Source organism: Manacus vitellinus, unplaced genomic scaffold (genome assembly GCF_001715985.3).
Source record: "Manacus vitellinus isolate BGI_N305 unplaced genomic scaffold, ASM171598v3 scaffold_87_pilon, whole genome shotgun sequence".
Lineage (NCBI taxonomy): Eukaryota > Metazoa > Chordata > Aves > Passeriformes > Pipridae > Manacus > Manacus vitellinus.
In genome coordinates this window covers 267,576-295,134 of record NW_021940854.1, presented here as the reverse complement: position 1 = coordinate 295,134, position 27,559 = coordinate 267,576, and the positions used below count along the sequence as shown (strand labels likewise).

General features: G+C 45.2%; 1 protein-coding gene across 1 annotated transcript; it reads right to left on the bottom strand.

The window, feature by feature from the left end:
- Positions 1-27,559, bottom strand: KAT6A (lysine acetyltransferase 6A). The gene is given in 18 exon segments (XM_029964999.1): positions 1-1,580; positions 1,582-3,251; positions 5,376-5,691; positions 6,440-7,132; positions 7,767-7,977; positions 9,078-9,309; positions 9,735-9,828; positions 10,395-10,556; positions 11,003-11,144; positions 11,931-12,046; positions 12,786-12,904; positions 13,514-13,827; positions 14,675-14,810; positions 15,513-15,594; positions 15,848-15,963; positions 16,528-16,636; positions 26,470-27,240; positions 27,354-27,559. Coding segments are annotated over 17 exon segments (6,033 nt in total). The 5' UTR covers positions 27,073-27,240; positions 27,354-27,559; the 3' UTR covers positions 1-662.

Below are 27,559 nucleotides of genomic sequence, written 5' to 3'. Positions count from 1 at the left end.
CAATGTGAATAGTTTATTGTTTACACCTAACTCCAAATTTTACTGAGGGTGAGGGAGTCAGGGAAAATACAAGATTAAAATTTTTTCCTGACTTGCAGAAATAAAGATCTTCATTTATCCTCTGTGTCCCCTTCCAAGTCTCCCAATAAGTGCCTCCTGCTAGAAGTAGGAAATGCTAAGTGGGGTTTAGAGGGAAGGGTTGTTATTCTTTGAGATGTCAAACATTTTACATGGCTGCAGCACTAGAAACTGCATACAGAGGGGCACAGGGGAGGGAGAAGGACATACATTTTTTAAAAAATTTAGGAACATGATTTCACTGTTACACATAGTCTGTCCACTTTGTCAGCAAAGTAAGGCTCTTTTTAAATTATGAAAAGATTTTGTGCATGTTTTCCTCTCTAAAAAACATCTGTAAATGATTTTAGCTGTAAAATGTTTGAGGATTGTGAAGAAAACAAAAACAAACAAATAAACAAACAAAAAAAAAAATCAAAAAAATAAAGACCAGGCTTCCTAAAAAATAAAATAAACCAAAGAAAATCCCTCTAAATCTACAGCAATATTTTAACTGGAAAAAGGTCCATTTTCTCTGGTTTGTCAGTATAAAAGGTTCCTTTATTTATATATATTTCAGTTTTTAGGACGCAAGTTCATCTTGCTCATCTTCTCATGTATGGTCCATTGAGGGACTGCTTGGGCACCCCGGCAGCGTTCATGTAGCTGTGATGGGAGGGGCCAGTGTACATCATGTTCCCGTGAGGGTTTGGCTGCATAGGCTGCTGGGTATAGGCCTGGCTCCCCATCATTCCCATCTGCATCTGCATAGGATACTGTGCTGTCTGGTTCATGTAGGCAGGGTTGCTATGGTAACTGCTGTTCATCATGGGCTGCGTCATGCGGTAGCTGTTCATGGCGTTCAGGGTGTTCATGTTCATGGAGTTCACGTTGTAGGGGGCGGTGGGCATCAGGTTGACCCCCATGTTCATGCCGCGCTGCACGGCCAGGGCGCGCGGCCCCGCCTGCATGGCCACGGCCGGGGGGCTGCGCCCGTACAGCTGCTGCTGGTGCGCGGGCGCCGAGGGCAGCGGCGCCGACTTGGAGCGGATGGAGAGGTGCCCCTTGACGGGCATCTGGCCCTGCAGGCGCTGCGCGTGCGGCAGCCCGATGTTGGTGGCCGACATGTTGCACTGCAGCAGCGGCGACGTGAGGTTCATGGTGGTGGAGGCCAGGTTGGGCGGGGGGGTCATGGTGGCTTGTGCTTGCGGGGCGCCGGCCAGGGGGTGGGAGGGGGCCAGCTGGGCCAGCCCCGTGTTGGACAGAGAGACGCTGGTTGCATAGGAGGTCACGGCAGGAGAATGGCTATAAGGCATGGCGTGGGGGTCCATTATGGTGTTGGTCAGCTGCTGCAGCTTGGCTAAGCTGAACGTGGCCGAGGGCTGGGAATAGCTCCCGGCGCCGAAATCCCCCGGGATCCTCTCGTAGATGCTGATGTTACCGGTGCTGCCCGACTCGGGGATCTCCATGATCATGGGGGCCGGGGTGAAGCTGTTGTTCATGCTACACTGGGACAGCGGCGGCTTGCTGCTGCGGCGGAGGGGGGGGCTGGGGCTGCTGGGACTGAGGCTGCTGCTGCTGGGGCTGTGTCGTTGGTTGCTGGTTACTCGGGGGCCTTTCCACCACACAGCTCTGAGGTGACTTGATATTACAGTTTGCTGCAGGCTGGACAGTGTTTTGCTGCATCATGCTGCAACTGCTGCCAATGTTTGCCATTTGCTGAGTGACAACACAACTGTTCTGAGTGAGGCTGCTGGAAGAAGACAGTCCTCCGTAGGAACAGCTGCTCTGGGAAGAGTTATTTCCACAAATGCTGCCTCCCATAGTGGAGTCGTAGCTGCTGGGGTTTTCATAATTCTCTGTAGTGCTCTCAATGCTGCCAAGGTCACTGAAGCCACTATCCACCACCTGCTGGGAGTGGTCCGATACTGAAGGCACATCCATCATGGGGCTGGTCTCCATGTTCTGCATAGAGGGTGCGGACAGGGATCCTTGCTCAGGACTGATCTGGGTGTAGCTGCTCTCCAGAGCAGGCACGTTTGGGCTGCTGACAGAACGCACAGACTGGCTGGGGTGGGACTGAACAGAGGATATTGGACTGTTGTGTTCTGAGGCCTGGCAGTCTTCAACCATTGATATCTGAGGGTCCTCCTCGGTCTGGGTGTAACTCTGCAAAGTCTGACAAGCTGCAAGAGTTTCCTCACAGTCCTGGTAAGCTACATCGTGCTCATTGCTTTCCTCCTGTGTCAAGGACTGGACTGCTTGAACAGTTTCAAGATCTAGTTCACTATGAGGAATCTCTTCCTCTTCCTTTAATTCAATTAACCCTTCTTTATTACTTTGTTCTTCTTCGTGATCATCCTCAGACCCAGGGACGTGCTCTGAGCCCACTGATGTCTCGTTGGAAGCCTGCTCTTCCTCAGAATCTGCCTCTGCTTCATCCTTTTCTTTTGCATCTTCTCTACTGCTTGGTATGCTTGTTTCTAAAAAACATTCTTGCCCCTGAGGCTCTTCCTTGACCCCTTCTCTAACAGGCTGTTCCTCCAATTCTTTTTTCTTCACTGACTCCAGATGACCATCATCTTCGTCGTCAGCGTCGTGATCTTCATTTTCATTTGTCACTACTGCAACTTCCTCCTCTTCCTCATGGTCGTGCTCAGGTTCATCGAGTTCTTGCTGCTCTTCTTCTGATTGCCTCTGCTCTTCTAAAACCCGTGGCTTCTCCTCTACCTCCTCTTCTATCTCAGGCTCTTTTACTTCTGGCACTGGACTGCTGTTGCTGTCCACAGGAGAAACTGCTCTTACTTCATTGCTGGCTATATCTTCCTCTTCTCCCTCTCCTACCTCTTCTGCTTCCATGTTCACATCTTCCTCTTTCCTTTCCTCAAGGAGAGGCAGGTCTTCTTTCTGCTCAACACACTCTTCTTTATCTGAAATTTTGGGCTTACGCCCTGGTTTTGAATTAGCTGCTGCTTCATCAGCTCCCTCATCCTGAACTGGTGGTGGCACCTCTTCCTGGGTCAGTTTAAAACCTGGTTTTCGACCAGGTCTTTTCTTCCAGTGGACTGGTTTTCGGCTTTTCCCTTTTGGCCATCCCTTCTTCTTTTTCAGGGGTGTGGAAGTATCTGGCTCCAGTGAAGAATCCTTTGCTTCGCATTTCCTCAGCATAGACAACGGTTTCAGAGGGGGGTTACCTGAAAACACAGATTGAAAGACACTGTTCAAACGTTTGTGTTTGACCTGAGCATTCATGGGGAGCCTTCCCAAGCACACCCAACGTGTTTATCAACTCCAATATTAGCTTGGAAATTTATTGTGAAGAGCAACAAGGAGGATCAAGGTCTGCTCATTTGCAAGCACGATGCACACTGTATTTTCAAAGAACAACAGTGCTTTCAAGATTTTGAATGTTCAAATCTCTGAGCCTTTATACACAATTCCAATTAAGCTCTATGCTATACAATAAAGCCCTGAAAAGACAGATTTTACTGATAAAATATGTTCACAAGTGAAAGTGCTGCAGCGTAGGGGAACACGTGAAGTTGCAATAAAAACGTGTTTCCATTTAGATCTGTGTTCATAGTATTTGTTAAAGCATTAACACTTAAACCCTTAAGAATAAAATCCACCTCCTAAAAAAAGTAAATCACTATTTCTCTTCCCTGTCTTTCACATTTCATATCTGCTACAGCAGATGAGATTTATCACATTCACAGTAAAACTTACAGACTGAACAAGGGAAAGTAAAAAAACACAGTTCAGCCTATTACTGAGCTTCATCTTCCCCCCCACAACACTACTCAAGCTGCACAGAACTGGTAGAACATAGAGAAAAAGCTTTGTTTCCCACACCACAGAACACCTCCTGTCTTCTAGAACACCTGACCCTTATTAAAAACTGGCCTCAAATCCCCACCTGCATTAAAGGCAAAAGCAGCCAACAGCTCCTGTTTGATGTCAGGAACAGAACACCCTAAAATAGTGTGCTTACTACTCATTACTTCAGAGGTTCTGACAAATTTGCAGAAGTCAGGGGAAATTAAAAAAGGCAACAGAAATGAGACAAGGGAACAGAAAGCACTAAGTGACAAGTATTTATAAAATAGTTGAGCAAGAAATTTATCATTGTAGTATGTAACAGGTGTGAGTTAAAACAGTGGCTTTGCAAATACCATTTTTGATCCCTGGGCACTCTATGGACTATTTGCAGTCTGCAAAAGACAGTTAAAAATCATTGATTTATTTTATAAAACAATATATGCGAGTGGAATCTCTAAAGGGATCTGCATCTCCACCAGAAAACATTCAGAAGAGCACAAAAGACTGAAAACAACTGATCTAACAGCTCTGTTAGACCCTACAGTCTTATTAGTGGTTGCTGGAGTACCACAAGAACATATTTAATGAGTAATCTGACCACAACAGAATTTAAAAAACAATGGTACAAGATGACTGTGCATCTATTCCCACTAAGCAACTTAATGCTCTATCAGCACGTGTTTGAACTAAATTGATAGTTCTATGCTGTTGTAAGGATTTAAGGGGAACTGATGCTAAATAGATAGTAAACTGTGCTATGATCATATTGATGCTTTTAGTATTTAAGTACTTTTAAAGAAAAATTCTCCTCTGGTAACCACAGCCTCGTTGAAAGCCATGAATTAATGAGTTTGTTCCAGTAACAATTTTTTATTGTGGGATAATGGCACCATACTTGTTTTCCATACAGTTTTTTTATTTGGCTGACTGTTTTGCACTGTGCAGCCCATCAAGAAAACAGCCATAACGAAGATTGCTAATGGAGCAGCTAATGACAGATGCTGCTTCTGTGGACTCTACACAACCAGCCTCAACCAAATGATTTTATTTTGTGAACTGAGGGTTCAGAGAACTTCGAGGAGATGTGAGAAGCTGAGTGCCTGAACGTGCAATGTGATGACGAAGAGGATCTCAGAAGAGACAATTTAATATTTCCCCTTGTTCTGGAAAATTGAGGGCTCCCAGTTCATGTTCATTTTATCTCTGTAAGTGACCCTGCTCCGGAGGTTCTTCCACAATCACAGATACAAATTCCATTAGGAAAGCTGAATCACAAGGACAAGCCTGTGATCAGCTCATGGCTAATAAGATAGTTAAATGCACGCACCACATTTTCATAAAACTTGGGAGTGCTTGAGGTTAGTTTGAACTGGGAATTTATGCCTACCCTACATTTGGGCCAGAAGTTACAAGGCAAGGTAAGCAACTTGTTCTGTCCTGAGCTGTTATCATCTCACACAACCTATACCAAACTTTCACCAGCATAGCACCAAACATACCAGTATTGTCATCAGACTCCTCCTCGTCTTTGGACTTCCTCTTGGAAGAGGGTCTGTGCCTGAGCGTGTCTGCTGGGGCTAAGTGCCGAAAGTATCCACTGGACAGAAGTTCACTCTCCTCCTCTTCGTCCTCCTCCTCCTCTTCCTCCTCCTCGATCTCAAAGGTGGGCTCTAACCGGGGCATGGGCCGCTCGGAGTCGGAGTCCTCGAAGGGCTCATCCAGCACCTCGGTGGTCTCGGAGATGGTCTCGGTGACCACGCTGCTGTTGTGGTGCTTGCGCTTGCGGACCCGCCTCTTCCGGTGCAGGATGGGCTTCTGGGAGCGGGGTGGGGGGAAAGAGAAGGCATTTCAGCAAGTGAGGCAGAAACACAACACTGATAAACACGGAAAAAAGGACCGGCAGAGTTCAGCGGTCTGAGCAGGACCAGAGAGCTCCCTCCTGGAACCCAGAGTTCACCAGAAACACTGATGAGCACCTGCCATCAGCTGGAATTTGAACAGCTGAAGTTCACAGCCCATCCATAACAGCTGGAGTTTAGGGACACTACAACACAGAGGTGAACAGTTTAGAATAAGCTGCGAAGATGATATAGGAGAGAACCTTTTAGTGCAGCTTCCCACAAAGAGAGGATCTGCTTAGTCATGTTGATAGAATTCACATCTCCACCTCCACAGTAAATAATTTCAAAGACTTTATGCTGTGATTTCAGTTGTTTAGAGAGCATTTGTGGTTTGCAAGCTTCTTTCATAAGTAGGACCATATCTCTTTCTATTTTGCATAACTGAGTGAATCTTTAATAACCAAGGCAGAAAAATAACCCAAGGCATGAGATAGAACTAAAAAACCCCAAACTCCTACCCAAACTCCTACCCCTGATTCAACAAAATCCACCACTAAAAAAAAGTCAGTAGGACTTTAGAGAGAGTTCTGGAACACTGAGCACGTGCCACCCGTCCACTTAATACAGACCTCCTGAACTGCACCATCCTTCAGAAAGCCCCAACATCCTGACCAAACCCACTGCATGACACAGCCAGAGACAAGAAGAAATAAGGCACACACCTTCCGTTTCAGTGTTGGCTTGGTGAGGACGGGGGGAGAGCTTGACCGAGGGCTCACGGGCTCATCGTCCTCCTCTTCGCTGCTCTCACTGAAACACCTCAGCAGTGCCCTGTCGCTGTCGCTGTAGCGCCGGGGTAACCTGTCACAGTCCTCTGGGAATCGACACTTGGGGGGCTCCGTGTTCTTCTTCAGCTGCCCCCTCCACCTCTCCATGCCCTCGCTGTGCCGCCGGCGGGGAACTGCCGCCTTCTCCCCTTTGCCGTACTGTCCCTGGGAACCCGGGGATTTCTCCTCATCCTCAGCATAGCGGCCTCTCAAGGCTGGAGACTTCTCCTCACACTCCCCACACCTCCCTTGCAGGGCCGCCGACTTCTCCTCGCAGTCACTGCAGCGGCCCCGTGAGGCCGCCGACTTCTCCTCGCACTCGCTGCACCTCCCGCCGGGCACCGCGGCCTTGTCCTCCCCGGCCAGGGCCGGCTCCTTCTCACAGAAGGGCTCGCGCAGCTTTTTGCTCTTGCGGTTCCATCGCCCCCTCCGGGAGGGCTGGCTGTTGGCAGGAAGACTGTCCAGGGGGAAAATGTGCTTGTCTGGTCGTGCAGAGTTGGCCGGAGCGACGATGTCTGGCTTTTTTTCGCTCTCTGTAGGTGAGTAAGGCTCCTGCTCCTTCTTCTCCCATGACACAGATTTTACCATCTGATTTAAAGAAAAACAAACAGATTTCACACCTCCTATTTCAGCATGCATGTCTATCCTGAATTTGATTCCACAAAAGCTCTCGAGCAAAACGTCAGAAAAGTTTAACAAGAGTGACTTTTAAGAATCCGATATTAAAAAGAAGAATTGACCTTTATGAGATCCAAGTAGTGCCACCTGCTACTCCTTTCCTCACTGGTGATAATGCACCTCAGTTAGCCTCCCTGCTCACTGGCAGCTGGAACACTACCCATCACCTTGCTACATTCCAACACCGTGTTTGTGCCTTTTTCAAGAAAAAAGTGAGACAAACTTGAATCTATTTTCCCATTGAAATGCACAATTAGCTTAATGTAAATACAGTAACAGCAGATAATTTGCCTCAGTATTCTAGTCAGTGCTGATCACCTGGTGCGAGACTCCAACCCCTTCAAGGACTGTTCTCCAGACTATGCCTCCACATTTTCTCTATTTTTATTTTCTAACCTGAAACCATAAAGATACATCAACTTGTCATGACTGCATTGCTTTTTATGATTATGACAAACTTTGCATGTGAAATCCTGTCAGCACTGCCTGCAGAAGCACCAAGGGTAAACCACGTGCCACCCTGGAGTAACAGATTCACTCTTACACTGGTCTCTGGATCCTTTTCTTTCTGCTGTTGTTGCTCCTCATTTTCACCATCCTCAGTTTCCTCCTCTTCATCCTCAGAGACCACGGAGTTGGAGACGATGACGGGCGTCCAGCGCAGACATTCGGCGTCCACGTCGATGGGCCGGACGTTGCTCCGGAGCTTGGCCATGTGCTCCTGGATCAGCTTCTCCCGGCGCACGATCACGAACCTGGGCAGCAACGACACCCACTCAGGGACAGGCCACAGACACACTGCACATGTTGGCACAGGGAACAGATGTGTTACAGAGAAACCCGTGTGCTCTCCATCAGGGCTGTCACAAGTGACTTCAGAGGACACACAGCTCATTAAAACTGCACAACTTCCAGTACCATCAGACTACCAGAGAAACCATCTCACAGCTGAGGAAACACTAAATTCTTTCCATTTCTTGTTAATGGTGAAGCCTTTATCCTGCCATGGGTACCACTGAGCTGCACAGTATCACTTTTAGGACACTTAAATAGACAAGGGGTATGCCATTGGGGAACTGGTAATAGAAGGTGAAAGGTACTAAAGAACTGCTTAAAAAAGTTTTAGTCCCACTATCATAAGTGACTTTTATTCAGGGGGCTGGGAGCAATATCACTGGTTAAAGTATACTGTGAAATGAGAAAATAAAACTATTCTCAAGTAACTTCAAGTTTTCCAAATAAGTTTCAAGTTTAACACACAACAGAATACAACCCCACTGAAACTGCTATGGTCTGAAACAAGAATAATTCCCAGTATTTCACCTGACTTGTCAGCTGGGCAAGCAGACTACCTCTATTCTACACCCACACACCTCATTTCTCCCAGTGATCTATCCCACTCCTCAAGCATTCCATGTTATTCCACACAGCTCATGGCATTTTTGAGAGGCAGAGAAAAGGAGGGAAACAGCTCAGAAACAACTGTCTGCTCAGAAACTGAAAATGAAGAGCAGACCTCCCTTCAGAGAAGGGAAGCTGCTGTTCTTTGCTCTGTTTTGTGAGGATATTCCACTGATTTTGCTGAGGGACCCCAAGAGAACATGACCAAGAGACCAGCTCGCTTTCTCTCACAGCTGCAAGTTCCTCCCAGGTTCCACATCTGCAGTGCTACACAGCTGGACACCTGACCCAGCTCTGGCACCTCTGGCACTGTAAATGAGCATCATAATCTCTACAGCCACTGTAGTCTGAAATGAAATCAAGCTTTCTGCATGTGAGTTGTCTCCCAGCACCACTAAACTTCACTGCAACCCCCCTGAATGCACCTGGGATTCCAGAGGGCTCCTGTACTCACTGGTCACTGCGGAAGTCGAGCATTCGCAGGTGATGGAGGGTGGAAGTGATATCTTGGGGGCAGATCCCAGTCAGCTTGCTCAGTTTCTTGATGCTTAATTGCTTGTCACGTTGATGATAAAGGCACTCCAATATTACACTTTTCCAATAAGCCATGTATGAGAGGCGCCCCAGGTCTGACAGGGGCTTCTCTGGGGATCCTGCCTGACCCTCACGCTTGGAAAGCAAATAGCCTAAAGGACACACAGGGAAAAGGTTACAAAAAATACCTTCTGTTTCCACCCCAACTTCCACAAAGGCATTTCTCCAGAAAGCAGCTGAATGCTGCCTACAAGATACAGATGGTAACTGTGAAGGATACTCCAAATTGTTCGGTCAATTTTTTATTTGTTTGTTTAAACTCCTGTTACTCAAGGCTCGAGTGTGAGATTTGTGAGCTCTGCTGGCATCAGACACCGGTTGTAGGCAGTGCCACGAGATGGCAGCAGGAGCCTGCCCAGACACTGCACCCAGCCCAAAGCACAGCTGCAACAGCAGTTTTGGAGGCGACAGAGGAAAAACCTATTTTAGCCATTTAAAACTAATACATCCACTTCCACTGTTAAGTCCTTCTTTAAAACATGGAAAGACAAAGACTAAAAAAAGTCAAGTTTCTTACTGAAGTCGATGAGGAACCTGCCATAGCCCTTACGCTGGTATTGTGGAAGAATCATTATACAGGAAACGTTGTACTTCTGTTGGCAGTGTTTTTCCTGTGGGAAAAGAAAAGCAGAAGACCGGTGAGAAATAGTAGAAGTTGTTCTGTACAAGCTCCTAAGTAATTTTATAGCAAAAAGTGAGAGGGGAAGCCACAAATAAAAGATAAAAATCTTAAAAAAAGGCCTATCTGAAATCTTGGTCCTGTTCCCTCAAAAAAATAAAAGGTTTCAAATGAGGTGCAAAATTGCCAAACTTGTTTGGAAAACAATGTATTCACAGAACAAAGGTGAGACAGAACAGTTGGTAATTCTGTTTATCTCACAAACAGTACTGCCCATCTCCATCAAGAGCAGGAAGTCATTTGAGGAGCTCTTCTTTAACCACTAGCTGCAGTACAAGTTCCTTAGCAAATATATGCTATTCAACATTCTGAGGAAACCTGGTTTTACTAATTTGTGGTCTCTGAATGTAACATAAAAAAAAATCTGTTTGAAACAGATGTCTACACCTGTATAACATAATTTATCACGTAAAATGCAAGAGCCCTAAAATTACAAGAAGTAAAGACTCCAGAACAGCATTTTCCAGCACAGCAAACAGTTTGTACTCAAATACTCACCTTGGAAAAGTAGCCAACAAGGTGACAGCCCTTGACATCGTTCTGTGTCAGCACGTAGAAAAGAAATGGCTCCACGTCGTAATAGAGAGTCTTGTGGTCCAAGAAGAGCTTGGCTAACAAGCACAAATTCTGGCAGTAGATAGTGCTGACATTGCCATCAACCTTACAGACAGGAGGAAAAGCTCTGTCACTCCATGTGCTGTCATGCAAGCTCGTGCTTCACCTGAGTGTCCCCGTGTGTTTAAAAGGCCTTAACATGAGAGGAAGACTCCTCTGGTACAGGTGGTGTCTCAAAGGACTAAAACTGCCCCAGAACAAAGGCTGTGGCCAATTCCTGTTACATTCATTAGCTTAAGAGACAACCTAAAATTAATTTTCCTAAAACGAAAGAAACACATTTTTACAAAGTGAGTTTTCTCCTGTTTTGTGGATGAATAATCTATATACAAGGTCAGTTCCCACTGCCTGCTTGCTCGTAGTTCTTCACTCCTGGCAAGTGAATGTTTCAAGAACGAAGATCTTTTGGGCTGTGAAAAACTTATCACACAATTTGGTGCTGAAGATCCTATTTTACAGATAAAAGTGAGTGACTCAGTTTTCTAACTTACCTCAAAGACTGAAATATTGTTTTTCCTGTAAATTTCATTGGCTGGAGGATGAAACCAGCCACATTTTTTCATATGCTGTTGGAGAATAGTTCTGCTTTTCATATACTTTAGACAGAATTCACAAAGGTACAACTTAGGTAGCCTGTAAGCAAAGGCAAAGGAAGGTCAGAGACTGAAGATACAAACTTCTGTATAAAATTCCTCACTCCTGCAGATTGAGAACCTGATGACAACAAACCCAGTGTATACTGACCATGTGTAATGTGCTAATGATAGGCAAAACCACCTTACCATAGTTAAAGTCATGGCATTTACTTCTTCTGTAACAAATGCACATTTAAAAAGTGTCCTAATGTCCTGCATAATTACATTTACAGCATTAAGTTATGCCAGAAGAAATAGAGGCATCGATTAAATCCTATAAAAGCAAAGTAACCCCTCCCAGTTTTGCACAGTGATGCTGGGATGGATGAGATGAACAGTTCCTATTCCCTCCCTTCCCTCATCCCCACAGACATGTGGGTCACACTGCCATCAACAACTGCAGTGCCAGTGTCCTGGGACTGCTGGGCTTTAACTCCAGTTACATACTCCAGCTTGGGCAGGAATGCTGTTTGCAGTCACCTCCAATGTCTTTAGTACAGCTGCAATAATTCCTCATGACAGACCACGTGTTCTCATTAAATGGTGAATAAAGAGTTTCACTTAATTTTCTTTCTCTAGTTGTAGCCCTTAGAAGTCATTCCTCTTTCAGAATAAAGTTGAAGTTCAAAGAGTTTGCAGTTTAAACAGTTTGCAAAGGCCTTAGGTAAGAGAACCTCAGAACCACCACACATGCAGCACAGCACAACAACCCTCCAGACACCAAAATGTGTAAGATTTCTGTGCCAGCTCTCCCATAAACACTGAGGCAGAACCAGAGTCTTACCTCGAGTACTCCTGGGGATATGGGGAGGAATACCAGGTCTGGATCTCATATTTGCCAAACTCAATGACAGAAGGGCAGCGGACCTGTGGGTCGGGAGGCCCAGTCACCCCTACTTTCTATGCAAGGGGAAAAACAACAAACAAGTTTTCATGAATTTCCAAGTGAAAGACTTCTAAGCTGAAACAAATTAAAACATCCTTATCTACACAGTCCATCCTACTCAAACTCAGAGAGAACCAGCAAGAGGCAGATGTTGTTTTCTGACACTAAACCCAGTGCCAGTCACACTTCAGGGAACCACGTGATTCACAAAAAGAAAGAATTATAAGCATTGTCACACCACAAACCTCCACTACCTTCCCCACTGCTGCATGTCATAGTTTTAAATGCAGATTAGTACACAGTGAAGTTTAACACAATCTTTCTTTAGTCCCACTGTAATTTCCTTTCTTGTTATTTCAATAGCCAAGAACAGAAACACAAACTGCTCCTGAGGTTAAAAACTGGAATATGCAAGTATTTAACCTAATGCATCAGTGTCTTCCCAGTTTTGAGACTGGATGTACTACTGTAAATGTAGCAGCTACCAAACCAATGTTCAGGGTGCAGCTACATCCTTATCATCACAAGTGCAGAAGAATTAAAAACTACCTCACATTTATAAGAAGAAAAAACAGCAAAAAGAGTACTTTTTAATGACTTATACATGCTTTATTTCCTTTCTGCCCCTCTGATAGTAACTGTATCTATTATGGCACCCAAAAATAAGGAAACTAAATGCTCTGCTTTCAAAGAAAACAAATGTTTTCTTAAGTCATGAGGATTTTATCCCAAAATGCCAAAATTTAACTTTACCTGCAGTGCTTGTTCCTGAATATCTCTGAACAACTCCATGTCTTTTTCATTTAAGACATCCTGGCTCCCAAAAAAACGGTCCTCATTTTCTTGTTTTCCATCCCAGCCATCCTGATTGTCTGTAAATAAAAGAGAAAATTGTCTTCACCTACATTTACAAAAGAGTTCTTGCTTTTAGAGCACTGACAAACAACACCTGGTTGTATTCAGACACCCTGCCAGGATTTTTTGATGGGATTTTCTATTCAGATTTGGGACCACAAAGAAAGAACCAGAAAAGCAGAACTGTATTTAGAAGAAGGGAAGGGGGGCTTTCCAGCAAGAAGATGCCAAACTGCACAAACAGGCTCCTCTATGGCTGAGAAATCTAAGAACGACTCACGAGCCCAGACCACAGATCAGAAACTCACGGTCTGTCAGCCTGGTTTGAATCACCCATTTCCCATTTCCCACTTCTACACTGCTGCTCTTATTTTCATTAACCACTCTCTATGTTACCTCTTTCAAATGGGACATTATTTAGCATGTTTTCTAGGGCATTTTACCTCACTGTCATCATTCAATCCCCCAACAGACCTTGCAATCACATATAAAGAGGCAAAGGTCTCTAGGATCACTTCCTTTTTCCAACTGGTTCTACCTCAGTGCACCAAAGATAACTGCATTTGAGTGTCAAACTTCAGCTTGGTGTACAGGATACTTACATTGGCAGGGTGAAAAATCTTTACCTGTGGGCCATTCTGAAGTGCTAGATTTCCTGGTACCCTTTTTCCTGATCCTGTACTGCTGAGAATAGTCGACCACCTCCCCTCGAGCTTTCCGTCCGTCAGGGGAGGGAGTGAAGAATTTAGTAAGGCCATCTATGAGCCCTTTGGTTTTCTTGTTGAACTTCAGGGTGTTGCTGCCATCTCTGCAGAAGTCCAGGACATCTGCCTGCTCCAGGTACCCCCCTTCTGCCCCTGCTGACTGGCCGGACAGGGCGATCTTGCGCTTCCGGCCCCGACCGGGCCCCGCGCGGACTTTGCTGAAGGGGCCTTTGGACCTGGGGGTGAGAAGGGCAGAGATGGGGCCAGGGGAGCTGGGCAGGGGCCTGCCCTCCTCTCCAACTCACCTGTCAGCCCCACACAAACCACACATGAACTGAAGAGTTTAAAAATGAAGCAGCCAGAGATCCTGTGCACCCCACAGGAGCCAGCATTTAAACACCTCAGGAGAAGCACTGCACTGGTTTTCTCCACACTGAACATTGTGTGAAATTAATCTGAGTATAAACGAGAGATTTTCACCAAATTTAATACAACATCAAATTTTAGAATTGGTAACCAGAATGAATACACTGCACACGAGGCTTCAGTTTCTGCAGTCATTAAACATGAACACTTGTCATTCGTCAGAGTTTTGCACTGATCAGGAATTGTTGTAAGAACTCCACAGAAAGTTAAGACGTGCAGGACACAAATTACCTGAGAACCTACACCACTGGTGGTCATCTTAGCTGAGGACAGCATTCTCCAACCAGTTGCCATCTTTCAGGCTGGAAATTTTAAAACCCTGCTGAGATGGAAGCATTCAAGAGGTGTGTGGTGTGGCTTGGGGATTTGGGTAGTGGTGAACACAGTGGTGCTGGGATAAAGTTGGACTCAATGATCTTAGGGGTCCTTTCCAATCTAAAGGATTCTATGAGAGAACTGAGTATTCAACACTTCTTAGAGGGATTGCCCTAGGAGTCACTTCTAGTCTTTCACAGCCCTTTTCAGAAAATCTGTATTAAAGAATAATGAGCAGCTCTTAATTGTAAAAGAAACCTTCCCACAAGGTAAAGCAGACACTCCAGAAATACCCCCTGTCCTCCAGAATCTCACATTTTCCTCTTCCTTGCAGAGACTTACGCTGTGTTTTGATTCTTTAGCCTGTTCTTGGGCCGCCCTATGGGGTTGGCATAGCGTCTCTTGATCTGGGCTGCCTTCTTCTGTAACAGTTTCCTTCCTTTCTTCCGGGGCCGACAGATCTGACATATCCACATACCTGCAAGGCACAAGCCCCCATCACTGAATGCAAGAGACATCTACACAGGACAAAAAGCAGAATTACAGTCCACAGGCCTTCTGAGAGTAAGAGCAGGAATGACTCGAGTCAATGCTCCCCACCCCCCAAATAGTTCCAAACGTGAAGGAAATCTCTTTAATTGGCAGCACATCACCAAAAAATCATAATTTAATGGTTAATTATCCCATTATCTGCTTATGACTGTACTACTTCCAACTATCTTCTATAGGAAAATTTTCTTATAACTACCAAGGAGGAATTTTCCATAGATAACCTGCTTTCTGACTGAAAGTTCGTTTGTCTGGGAGACTCTACTGTCCAACTGGATGTGACTTCAAAAAATTCTAAATCCATCTCTTTCTTTTGGACGAGGCTATTCATTCAAATGGAAGTTGATCCTTTTAACCTGCAGGGATCACTTCTACTCCTTCAAATCTCAAAGATTTTTTTTCAAAACCCTTCACAGACAGTAAAGTACGGGAAGCAGGAGATAGTGGAAAATCTGGATGTGAAGCTCTGACCCTTCTCTGGTTTCTAATACCTGAAAAGCAATTCCATAAAAAACAAGCCAAATGCAGCTAAAAGTAGCTAAAAGAGGACTAAGTAAGTGGAAGCACTGTCTACCCACTGATCTCTTCCCACATCATCTTAAAACCACCCTTTTCATAGCACAGTCCTCACCTTTTGGCATCCTGGTGAGAGGAGGGTCGCAGCATTCCATGTGAAAGCCACGGTCGCAGGAGTCACAAAAGAGCATGTTATCCTGGGGAAGACAGAGGGAGTGAACCTCTCCTGAGATGTGCACCAGCACCAAGCCCTCCTCTAACCTGTCACCATCCCAGAGAACAGGCACAGGTTTTACCTACAGACATATCAAGGTACCCCACAGGTCTCGGAAGGACTCCCAGACTCAAATAAAAGCTGCAAGTCTTTGCCTCTAGACTGTTTTACTGTGTAGTTTAACAGACCAGCCCCAGGGCTGTGTGCCCCTGCTCCAGCCCCAGCCCTGCACTCACAGCATTCTTGCCCTGGTCTCGACAGGAGCTGCAGGTCTTGCACTCGATGCACTGCCACCGCAGGGCCTTCACTCGCACCGTCAGCTCCGGGGAGAACTTCAGGCAGGACGGATGGCCTGGGGGAACGGGGCAAAGCACACCAGTAAAACCCTTCTGCTGCTGGAACGGTCACAGAGAGCTCACAGACAGATTGCTGCATCACTTATGTGCTCCCACGCAGAATTCTGGTTATCCAGATACTCCTATTTTTAGATGCTTCTATTCCCATCTACTTATAACACAAAACCAATGCCCTAGATAGCAAGTGGCAGGTCCACACACAAAAGAACACAAAGGTAATTCTTCATAACTGAATTGAGAAACATGATAAAACTGGTCTTTGTTGCCATATTTTTAAAGAAACTTCTAGGAGCCAAATGAACTATTTGAGGCTGACTGAACTGAACTGTCTCCCCTCTGAAAGCACAAGATCCAGCTGAACTAACTGTTCTCTGCCCCAGCAGCATATTCCTCACAGGTCTGGGTCAGCAGCAGTCACTACACGAGATTTCTCTGTGTTAAATGGCAAAGGTCCCACTGGTGGGTCCTCCCCGTGGGGTGGGACAGAAGCAGGCACTGGACAAGCTCCTCTGTCCCAAGGGAAGGGAGTAGGACCAGCAGCTCTGTAAAGGGTCACCTACCACTGTTGCCACAGTCAGCACAAGAGATGAGCTCTTCAGGTTTCTTCTCCCGATTTTGCTCTTTTGTACCAAGGCAGAAACTGCAAATTGGAATTGGTTCAGCAACAGGCTGTGAGGAAAAGGGACAATAAAGGCACTGAGTAACTCGAGGGAACAAACCCTAACACACAAAGTGACACAGACATTTACAGATCATCTAAACTGTTGTGATGTACAGCACATCTCACAGATTTTACTTGGTTCTCACACTCAATACAGCACTGACTGTAACCTGGACAGAAGTTAGTACTCCAAAGTGTACAACTATTAACACCATCACTTGTTTATGTTCAGTTCAGTCAGATGTCATCATGAAGTTTCACAGAGAATCTCAACTACATTGTAACGGTCCTTCAGACAGAAGGGAAAAACAATATTTATTATAAACTTTAGTGGGACTAAACATTCAAGAGCATCAATTTCCCTGCATGTATGGCTAAATCTTACATTCTTACACAGTTTACTGGTTTTTAACTCATAGTTAAGAGCCAATGTGACATCAAAGTTGCACTATGGAATCACAGAATCACAGGATGGTTGGGTTGGGAAGGGACCTTAAAGATCATCCAGTTCCACACCCCTTCCACTACACCAGGTTGCTGACATCCCAAAAAGTGCCCCACACAAACATCAGTTCAACAGTGCAGCTGCATTATCACCACCAGTGAATGCTGTTGGCATTTCTGTGCTGACTTTTTGATCTGAAAGACTACAATATTTTCTTCCCAGGAGGAAACCATACATTTTGACCCCCTGTTTCTTTTTTATCTGCCTCAAATCCATGAGGGTTATTTTATGGGGGGAGGGTACAATCCTCTGTAAGAAACAGTATTTGTGCACACCCTGTTCATCCCCATAGTCCTTCCCATTTGATGTCCACATGCAAACACTGCCTAGGTTTGGAAGAACCAGATTAAAGACTATCCTTCACAGCTCCAATGTTTCCTGTGTTTACCACCTCGACAAGCTGCAAGCAAAGACTTTACCACATTTAAAAAAAAAAAAAAATCACCTACAGATGGGGGGAAGGTTCTACCACCATTCAAAATGTTTTAGAGTAAGTAACTAAATTGGAATAATTTTGAAGGTGGAGATCAGGCTACTCCTCCAAAAGGACTGCCCTTCTGTGTGAGACTGTTATGCTAAGTATGGAGAGATTTCAGTGCTGCTGTGTTTGTTCAGCAAAGAACATCCTGGCAAGTGGAAAACGCAAGCACACAATGAAAGATTGGTGAAAACAAGACTGGAAGCAGCCAGCTCAGTTTTATACTGCGAATTTTTGGCAGACATTCAACTCCTTCTGCTGTTTTGCTCGCGAGCACATCTCTCTGTGTGATGTCACCGGATTCGGCGAGGGAGGCAGCCAGAACAAATTGGGCTGACAGTGTCTTGCAGCCTGCCAGCCTCCAGCACATGTTGTTACTATACAAAGGGGATCCAGGAACCAAATGTGCTCCACGGAGTCACCCACGGGGCCCCCTCCCAAAGGCACCACGGACAAGTGCCCATGGAAGGAGTGTGTCTGTGTGTGTAATGATGTGACAGTCCCAGTCTGGCCCATCCAGCTGCTCTGTGGCCCTCCTACTTTAGGAACAGGGAGGCAGGAGCTGCTCAGAACTCCCAGCCCAGCCTGCAGCCCCCAGTGTCCCCGTGGTCACAGTGTGGATGGACTTCACTCCCTGCATTTACCACCACGGGATCACTGGGCACCAGCACTGCCTGTGCCCACCATCACACACAGGATCACTGGGCACCATCACACACGGGATCACTGGGCACCAGCACTGCCTGTGCCCACCAGCACACACGGGATCACCGGGCACCATCACACACGGGATCACTGGGCACCAGCACTGCCTGTGCCCACCAGCACACACGGGATCACCGGGCACCATCACACACGGGATCACTGGGCACCAGCACTGTCTGTGCCCACCATCACACACGGGATCACTGGGCACCATCACACACGGGATCACTGGGCACCAGCACTGTCTGTGCCCACCATCACACACAGGATCACTGGGCACCAGCACTGTCTGTGCCCACCATCACACACGGGATCACTGGGCAGCAGCACTGTCTGTGCCCACCATCACACACGGGATCACTGGGCACCATCACACACGGGATCACTGGGCACCATCACACACAGGATCACTGGGCACCAGCACTGCCTGTGCCCACCATCACACACAGGATCACTGGGCACCATCACACACAGGATCACTGGGCACCAGCACTGCCTGTGCCCACCATCACACACGGGATCACTGGGCACCAGCACTGCCTGTGCCCACCATCACACGTGTGCTCCTGGGATTCCTGGGGTGGGCTGAGTGGGTGTGTGACTCACACCAGTGTAAAAGGAACACAGACACTCACACCAACACTTCTGTTCCTTTGCTGTGCTCTGTAAGCCCTCGGGGGGCACTGAGAGGTGGCTGCTGAGAATTCACACCAGGTACTGCTTTTCTGTGGGGCTGTTTTCAAACAAGCACTACTCCTCACTTCAAATAGCCCACACTGGTGCAAAGGTCTGCCTCAAAAGCTGAAGCAGATGAACCAGAAAAGCCAGAGGGGAACTACAACCTACACCACATGAAGAAAATTATTTAAAACATGAGGAAACATGTTCCAGTGAGGAGGGCAGCACAAAGCCTGGATTCCATGCCTTTTGGATCAGTGGCTGGGGAAGGAAACCGCTCCAGTTCCATGCCTCAATAAAATCAGAACCAAGGAATTTCAGATTGTCAAAGTAATTTTACTAATCATGTGGGGTTTTCTGTGGTATATAGAGAAAACTGGATAATTTGGGAAATACTATTCAGTAGTATCAACCTGTGGCAGCAATGGTTAATAACTAACCCTTCTTCTGTCTAAGCTACCAAATCACAATTTTTAATGTTCTCTCCAGACAGTATGGTGAAGAAAAAACATGAAGCAACACAGTAAAAACAGAAATTCCATAAAATACTGTTTGTGCTCAAGAAAACAATGCTAAATATATTTGAATACACCCAAGAAAAACTGGTACCATAACACGTGTGCATGTTTGCCTGTGCAAATGGATATTGTCCCCAATTCACTTGTTGAGTCTCACTTGAAAGAAAGCAGCTTATTTATATGGCAGAATGATGGCCTAAAACATGAGGCTACATTAAAACAAATGTAAGGAAGGAAAGGAAAATTGTATACAGAAGGAAGGACAAGCACAAAATACATTCCTCTTCCTAAGAGAAACATGTAAGGGTCACTTAAAAAGAAAAACCAAAGGACATTCGAAGTAAGTGCTGCTGTTTGAGGAAGGACTATTACAATGGGGAGAAAAGCTGAAATGCTGCTGCTACAAGAGTAAAGTCAAGTGTGAAGGCCAACAGCTTGGATATTAGTGAGGTACATACAGGCTGAACTTTATGCAGTGCTTACTGACACCTGGAAACCCCCACAAAAAAGCAACGTGGACACTCCGGGGCTGCCACTCAATCTGAAGAAATTGCACGTGGCAAGAACCTCACAGGACGTCAAGTGGAAATATTTAGACAGTCAGTCGTTAAATAACCTGCCCAGAGCTAACAAGTCCTCTAAGCAGAGGATTAAACCGGGCAAGATTTGTTCGTCACAATCAGGATCACATGCCAGGACTTCCTGCCTGCAGACTGGGGGTGTGGAGGGAGGACAGGCTCACATTCCTGTCTCTGCAGTGTAAGGAAACTCCCTCCACTGGACACTGGCTCAGGAACCTGGAGGTTCAAGGCACTGAAGTTTTCTGTACCCAAATTTAGATCCTGGGAGCTCTCTCCTGCACTTTGTCCTACCTTAGAAAATAAAGGATGCTGTCTTGGGAGTGATAGATGATTATATCACTCTATTTTAGATTAAAAAATGTATAGGTAATTATTCTATCTTTAAATACTGTCCATTGCTTTACATCAACATCAGCTGCATCCCTAAAAGAAGGGAAAGTACTTCAGTTAGAAAACAAACGTAAATGAACAAAAATATTTAACAGAATGCAGGGAGCCACATAAACATGATACTAGAGAAGACACAAAAGGAAGTGTGAATGAGCATTTTGTGCACATGAGAAATATCTACCTGGTTCCTGGCTGCTATTTGCAGTTTACCCAGGACACCTACACAAGTGCAACTAGGACACCAAATCCCACTCATTTTTTGGAACTCTACCAGCTTGAACACAAAATGGAGAGAACAAAGGAAAAGAAATATTCTACATATTTATCTACATACATATTTCTACATATTTTTAATTCTACATATCCAAATATATCCTCACTATCCAAATCCACTGTTGACAGTAAGATTGAACAAAATGCCACGTTCTTGACCCACAGTCCTCCTGCTGTGCTGTCCTCTCTCCCTGCACCCTGCACAGGCACAGACCAGTCCCAGGGGAGCAGCCTCACACAGCCAGTGTGGCAAAACCCCAAACACATGCAGAGAAAACCTCCTCCCAACAGGTCTGCTGCTGAGACCACCCCTACAGAGGCATCCTGAATTTGCAAAGCCAGGTAAAGCCTGTGCCGAGTCAGCTTGTGCATTTCATGGATGTTTATTTTGGAAAATAAATATATTTTTTAAGAAATGGGTAGCAGCACAAAGCCAGGGCATCTCCTTGCTCCTGAGCTGGCACTCAGGGTTTTGCTCACAGCTCAGTGATCAGCAGCTTCTGAAGCTCAGCCATTGCAACACTCAGCAGCAGAATCACTTTCCTTCCTTCCACGCACACCTTCAAGGAATTCACTATGAGCCCAGACAAGTTCAGAGATCCAGCACTACAATCAAAACACTCATTACTAAATATCCAGATTTGAGGCTCAAAGACTGAGGAGAAACCTAATCCCTGGGAGAGGTTGTATACTGTTCAAGAATTCTAAATGAAGTCAAACCCATACACACACACATCCACAGGCTGTATCCAACACCAGTTCTTCGGGACTTTAAGATCAGATGGAACAGTTTAACAGAAATGGGATGAAATGTGTAAAACCAGCAATTTCTTTTACACCTTCAGTTTTGGCAAAATTTCCATTTTACACACTGATAAGTGGAGATAAACTGGTGACTCGAGTTGCAAAGGCAAAGATTCCGGGAAATTAAGAGGTCCATTCTCACATTTTTAATAACACTTGTGCAGGTATTTAACTGTGTACCAAGATCCATAATTTGTTCTATCCAATTTCCCGAAATACAGTGAACTCACAGAGGTATTGATAATTTAAAGTTTTACTAATTCATAGGTCTTCACAGAAACATGCTTGGAAGATTCAGTATTTTCATCCCTGAATTCGTGGTTCCTGCCCAGATTGGTAACTGACCTTGCAAAGGACCTCAAAACAAGCAAATATATCACAAATGAGACTGTTTGCAACACAAGGGTCACTCTCCTCAGACACCCTTCTTTCTCTTTTCCATCTCACTGCAAGTCCAGCTTCACAACAAGAGCAGTGACAGTGGGAGGGCTGCCAGACCCTTGGCCAGTGGAACAAGCAGCAGCATCCCATGCCAGCAGCAGTTTTAGGAGCTGCTCCAAGGAGAGGTGCTCGTGTAGTGAGAAAAAAAATTAGTGAGGACAGAAAAATTAAGTCAGATTTACACACCAAATAAAGAGAAAACCTAAGCAGGTGGAACAGAGCCTAACATGACTGATCACAACTCATTAGGATAAATGCAGTTTGAAATGCTTGAACAAGGCAGGTAGGAAGAAAGCCCATCCACCCACCTACTCACAGAGGACAGAGGCTGAAGTCTCAGCAGTCCTGCACATTGTGTTTGTTTACCAGATTGTGTTGACTGTGTATTCGTACTTATTTAAGAAAACTGAACCTATATTTTGATGAAAATGACAGCACTTCCTTTAATAATGATTCCTTTTTAACTGTTTTTCCTGCCACCACTATGACTTAAGACAAAATTGCTGGAAAACAAGGGGAAAGGCAGGGACAGGATTATCTGTTCTCATTTTCTCTGCTGTTTCTTCCCTTCCTACATAACAAAGCTAACAGAGGAATCAAGCTGTTGTTTATTTATCAACATTCTCCATCATCCACCCTCCTCCCTGTCTGACTAGATTTTGAAGCTCTGTAGTAAATACAGTTCCTTTATTAACCAAACTTCAGAGATGTGTCATTCCATATCTGCCAACAGTCCCCAGGACAGACAGGACTGACACACTGGACATATTGGACTGGTCTCCTTTTTAACCAGGTATCCTCTGCCCAGCTGAGCCTGTGTCAGAGAACACTGTTACAGACACATCCTCCACAGTGGCACCTGCTGACACAGGGAGCCAGCACACACCTGATGTCCTCCCACAGTGACAGCTTTGCTCTGAGTTCCCAGGACTGCAGACCCTGGCAGAGCCCCCCCGGTGCCATCCAGCCCATGGCACCCACTGGCAGCTGCCCCTGACAGGAGCATTCCAGACCTGCTCTCCTGGGCTCTGAGAGCTCCTTCACCTGTTCACTAATCGAGTGAATAAAGTTCAAAGCCATTTCTTAGCACTGGTTTCCAGAGTTACCCAGTGTACAGATGGAGGCCATCTGTTATCAACCACGGCATTTTTGAGACAGAACTACAGACTTCTCTTCCCCAGAACCAGCTGGAGGAGAGTGAATCCTAATCCTCCTCCAGCTGGGAGCCAAAGCTTGCAGAGCACCCTTGGAGAGCAAGGGTGAGCTGTCAGGATGTAATTACAATGCTCTGGTTGCAGATCATTTCTGTGCTCCACCCCACACCAACCAACCCACAAACAACCCCTTCCCGGATCGGACAGTTCCTCTAAGACATGGAATTCACAGTTATGAACCTAAACCAGACACAACACAGCAGTAGCTATTCTATGCTTAAAGGCCTTCAAAACAACCATGACGCCCTCAGAGCACAAGAAATCGACAGAAAAACCAGTGAAATTCATGGGTTGAGATAAAGACAATTTAATAAGACAGGAAAGAGAGGGAAAATAACAGCAATGATGGTAAAATAATTCAAACCTCCCCAACAAGTGCTGCCCAGGGCAGTTGATGAGCACCTGTCCTCCTGTGAGGGGTGAGCAGTGGTTTGATGACAGCAGCCCTTATTTATTGGAGCCATGGTCAAGAGAGTCATGCCCACAAATGATAAAACTGTTCTTCTGAACCACCACCAACAAACATCAATTTTTTTGTCCAGAACAAGTAATACAGAAATAGCTCAACTCACATTTTCCCTTCTAAACTAGTTTTCAGGAAACTGAAAAGAAAGGAAAGGCCACTTCCCTAAAGCCTTAAAACTGGAATTAAAGACTACTCTCCTTTTGTAGGCCACTGTCACTATCAGATAAGCAAATTTCAGCAGTGAGCTCAGCCCATCAGGAGGGGTTTTTTCTGTTTGCTTGTTTTCATCCAAGTAGTGGTTTTAGGCCAGGGATTTCAAAACCATAATGTCAGCAGCATGTCATTACTACCCAGTAAACCAGGACAACTTGCCAGGTCTTTTGCCCTTGAACACTAGAATGTGGTATTCACAGAACACTGAGATAAAAAATAAGATCAAACAGTGTTTACTAAACAAAGCTTCCGTAGTGCTGCTTTATGTTTATTTTGATTAAAAAATTTAAGCTTCAGCTTTACAGATCTCATGCAAGGTGCTCAATTCCATAATACAGGGAAAATATCCAGAACTGAATGTCCACTGCTAGATATCCAACAAAGTGACAGTGACAGTGCTGTCAGACTGACTCACAGCTGAGTGGATGCTGCACTTGAATAAATGAAAGGAAAAAAATATTACACCTTTAAGATTCATAAATTTGGATCATATATGGAGAGTTTTCAAATGCATGTCAAAGATCAAACAGTGCAAGGATAAAAGATTAACAGTAAGCTGTTAGGATTTCTCAGATTTGGGAGGCTGAACTTTTTTGTTCATGTTACTGACAAGGCTCTTCTAAGAATCAAGAGAAACATTGTCACAATACTCCCAAAGAATCTGTACTGAGTATATTCCACTAAAGACAAAAATATTCAGAAGAATTTACTGAAGAAATCCCCTGCAGAATTTCCACTATGGCTACTGTGCATTCTCATGCTACCAACAATCCTTCCAGTGTTCAAGCTGCTCAGATCTGAACAGGTGGGAACATATCAGAGAGCATATCTAACAACCCAGACACACACACAGCAACTCCATACACAGATTTTCCCCAGAGGGACAAAAAAACAAATCCCAGACCAAATTCAGTATTTATGACACCTCATATCATCATTCACCACTCTGATATATCACTTTAAGAAAAGTGCAGGGAACAATTTATCTCAAAGAATATCAATGGGTCCTGAGTTTTGGCACTTCCCAAGGAGCCTGCACGGCCTGTCAGACAGACTGTGTTAATAATAATATGCACAGCTAATATTTTCCACTGCCACCAGCACTCTCAGTCCAGCCACCTCACGTGCCAGGCTTGCTTACATCCAGTTTTCATAACGTTTTACAGCTATACTGATCTCATTACAGATATGGCTGCAGATGTACACAGGAAACATTTGTAGACAGAGCACTTGAAAAAAGGATGGAGGAAGCTGCTGGAATTCTCAGCATAGTGATCCTGACTTCCTATGTGACACCAGCCCACAACACAACACTGACTAGATAAGTACTGTGGCCACAGGAGCCCTCCCACAGTTAAACCAGAACTTCAGAGAAACTTTACTGGTGATAAAACAGCTGTGCAGATTTTGTTTTAGGAAAAAGATTCCTACAGTGGTTTCAAATCTTCAAACCCTAACAGATTATAAAGCAGCCCTCTCACCAGAGAGTGAACCTGACTCCAGAAAACAGGAGCAGCACAGATGCAAAGAACTCATCCCAGAACAGGATATTTACAACAACAAGAAATTCCAATTCTGCTGAAAAACGTATCTTTCATGAACAGAAAACATAGTTTTTACATTCTAGATGTCCTGGACACTAGTGGTGCAAATACAGGAATGACTGGCAAATTGATCTTCAAAAAATAAAAAAAGACAAACTTCTGCTTTACTTTGCACCCACAGCAGCAGAAAGAATGGAAAGACACTGACTGGGTATGAATTGCACTCCAACAACTTCATCTTGAGGTTGGAGTGGAGGATACACAACCTTAGGCATGCAGAAGGATGGCAGAAAGGAAGGGAAGAAATAAGAGAAAGCAACAGAAAAATCCTTTGTTTGTATAATGAACTACATGTAAACTGGGTGGGCAGTGGCACAGGGTACAGAAGTCCCTGAGTGCTCATCCCAGCATTTCCACACTCTCTAGATCATAGAATGCTTTGGGTGAGGACCTTAAAAAACATCCATATCCAACTCCCCTCCACTAGACCAAGTTTCTTCCTATTTCACAACAAAGTGGTTCTGGGACAGAAAGGGATTTGCTCATTATGAACAAAGAAAGCCTCTAAGACAGCATTGGGTGGTAATTGCTAATCAGCACTTCACTGTGTTACCTGAATTCAAATGAGAAGGTGAACTGGTAGTCAAATAAAAATGTGAAAGTAAGAGATCATCTCAAATTTGTTTAGCAAATCCACCTCACCTTAAAGAGAGGAGGCTTTACTTCCTATGTTTTGCTAACACAACTCTGCTAAGCCTGTTACCATCCATTCAGTTCCACTGTACAGAAGTTAGGAGGTAAATTCCCCACAGCAGCTCCTTTGCAGTTTTCTGTTCCAAGTACTAATTGCAATCCATTACACCTCCTGTGATCCTGCTTAGAAATTTGGACACAGTAGGATCCTAAATGCACACTAGTAACTTTTAACTTACCAGATGCAAGTTAAACAAACCACTGACCTCAGACTGGGACTCTGTATTGTCACATCTCATCAATCACAAGAAAATGCCCAGGCAAAAACCGTGTCTTACCTTATCCTTTTCATGGGGAAGGAGACACACTGGAGGGAGACAGGAAAGAGACTCAAAACTCTCCTTCCCATCAGCATTAGTAGTTGCTTTAGTGTTGAGCTGGTAGAGAGGTCCATCTTTAAGGAGCCTGCCATGGCCAACAGCACGTTTGACAGCTAACCGTAATTGCTGGTGAAAAATGGAGGCAGCACTGCCCCCAAACAATGCAGACACATCTTTCTGACCTTTCAGAAAGCGCTCAATGTTCTTCAGGGATGAGCCACTGGACTCAGCCAAGCCCTCGATCGCCCGCTTGATGAGTTTATTCCAGTCCACATTTGGTTTACCATCCAACTTGCCATGATTCCGAGGCTTCGGAAGTGCTATTCTCCCAGGATTATCAGGATCCTTGTAGGAGTTGAGACCCTTGTTGGACACTTTTAAAATCGTTCCATCTTTAACACTCAGCTCCAACTGTTCCAGAACAGTTTTGCGGTCCAAGCCATGAGAAGACGACACTGCATTGCATATCCTCTCCTCCGAAGGCCGCTGTTTCTGCTTCTTTACCTTTTTGATTGCCTCCAAAATCCACTCTGTGTACAGCGGGTTGGCGAGTTTTACCATGGTGAAGGATTCTGTATATCCATAGAGTCGTTATCCTTTCTCCCGGGGCTGAGCGAGCGCCACGCGACGAGAAAACAGCCCCTCGAGCGCGGGGAGGCAGCTAACCATAGCATGCACCTTGTCTGCTCTGAGGCAACCCCCTCGGCCCGAACATCATCTGTGTGCACGCTGAAGGGGAGGAAAGGAAACAGTTAGAAACTTCTGCACTCCTTCCAACAGACCCCCGGACAACTTCACGGAAGGTTCTTCCACAGAGGCATAAAGATCTCAGCATTTCTCACCTCAGCTTCTGATCTGCACACTCACAATCACAAGAACTGTAACGTTAGGCCTGGAAGAAAACAAGGAGAGAGATGTTTCCAAAGAACAGTTAAGAAGGAAAAAAAAAAGCAGCAGACAATATTAATTCATTAAACATATAGCAGAGTTTTAAGCCACTACTACAGCTCTGAAATACTCAAGTAATACTTCAGGTTTTATCCTCACT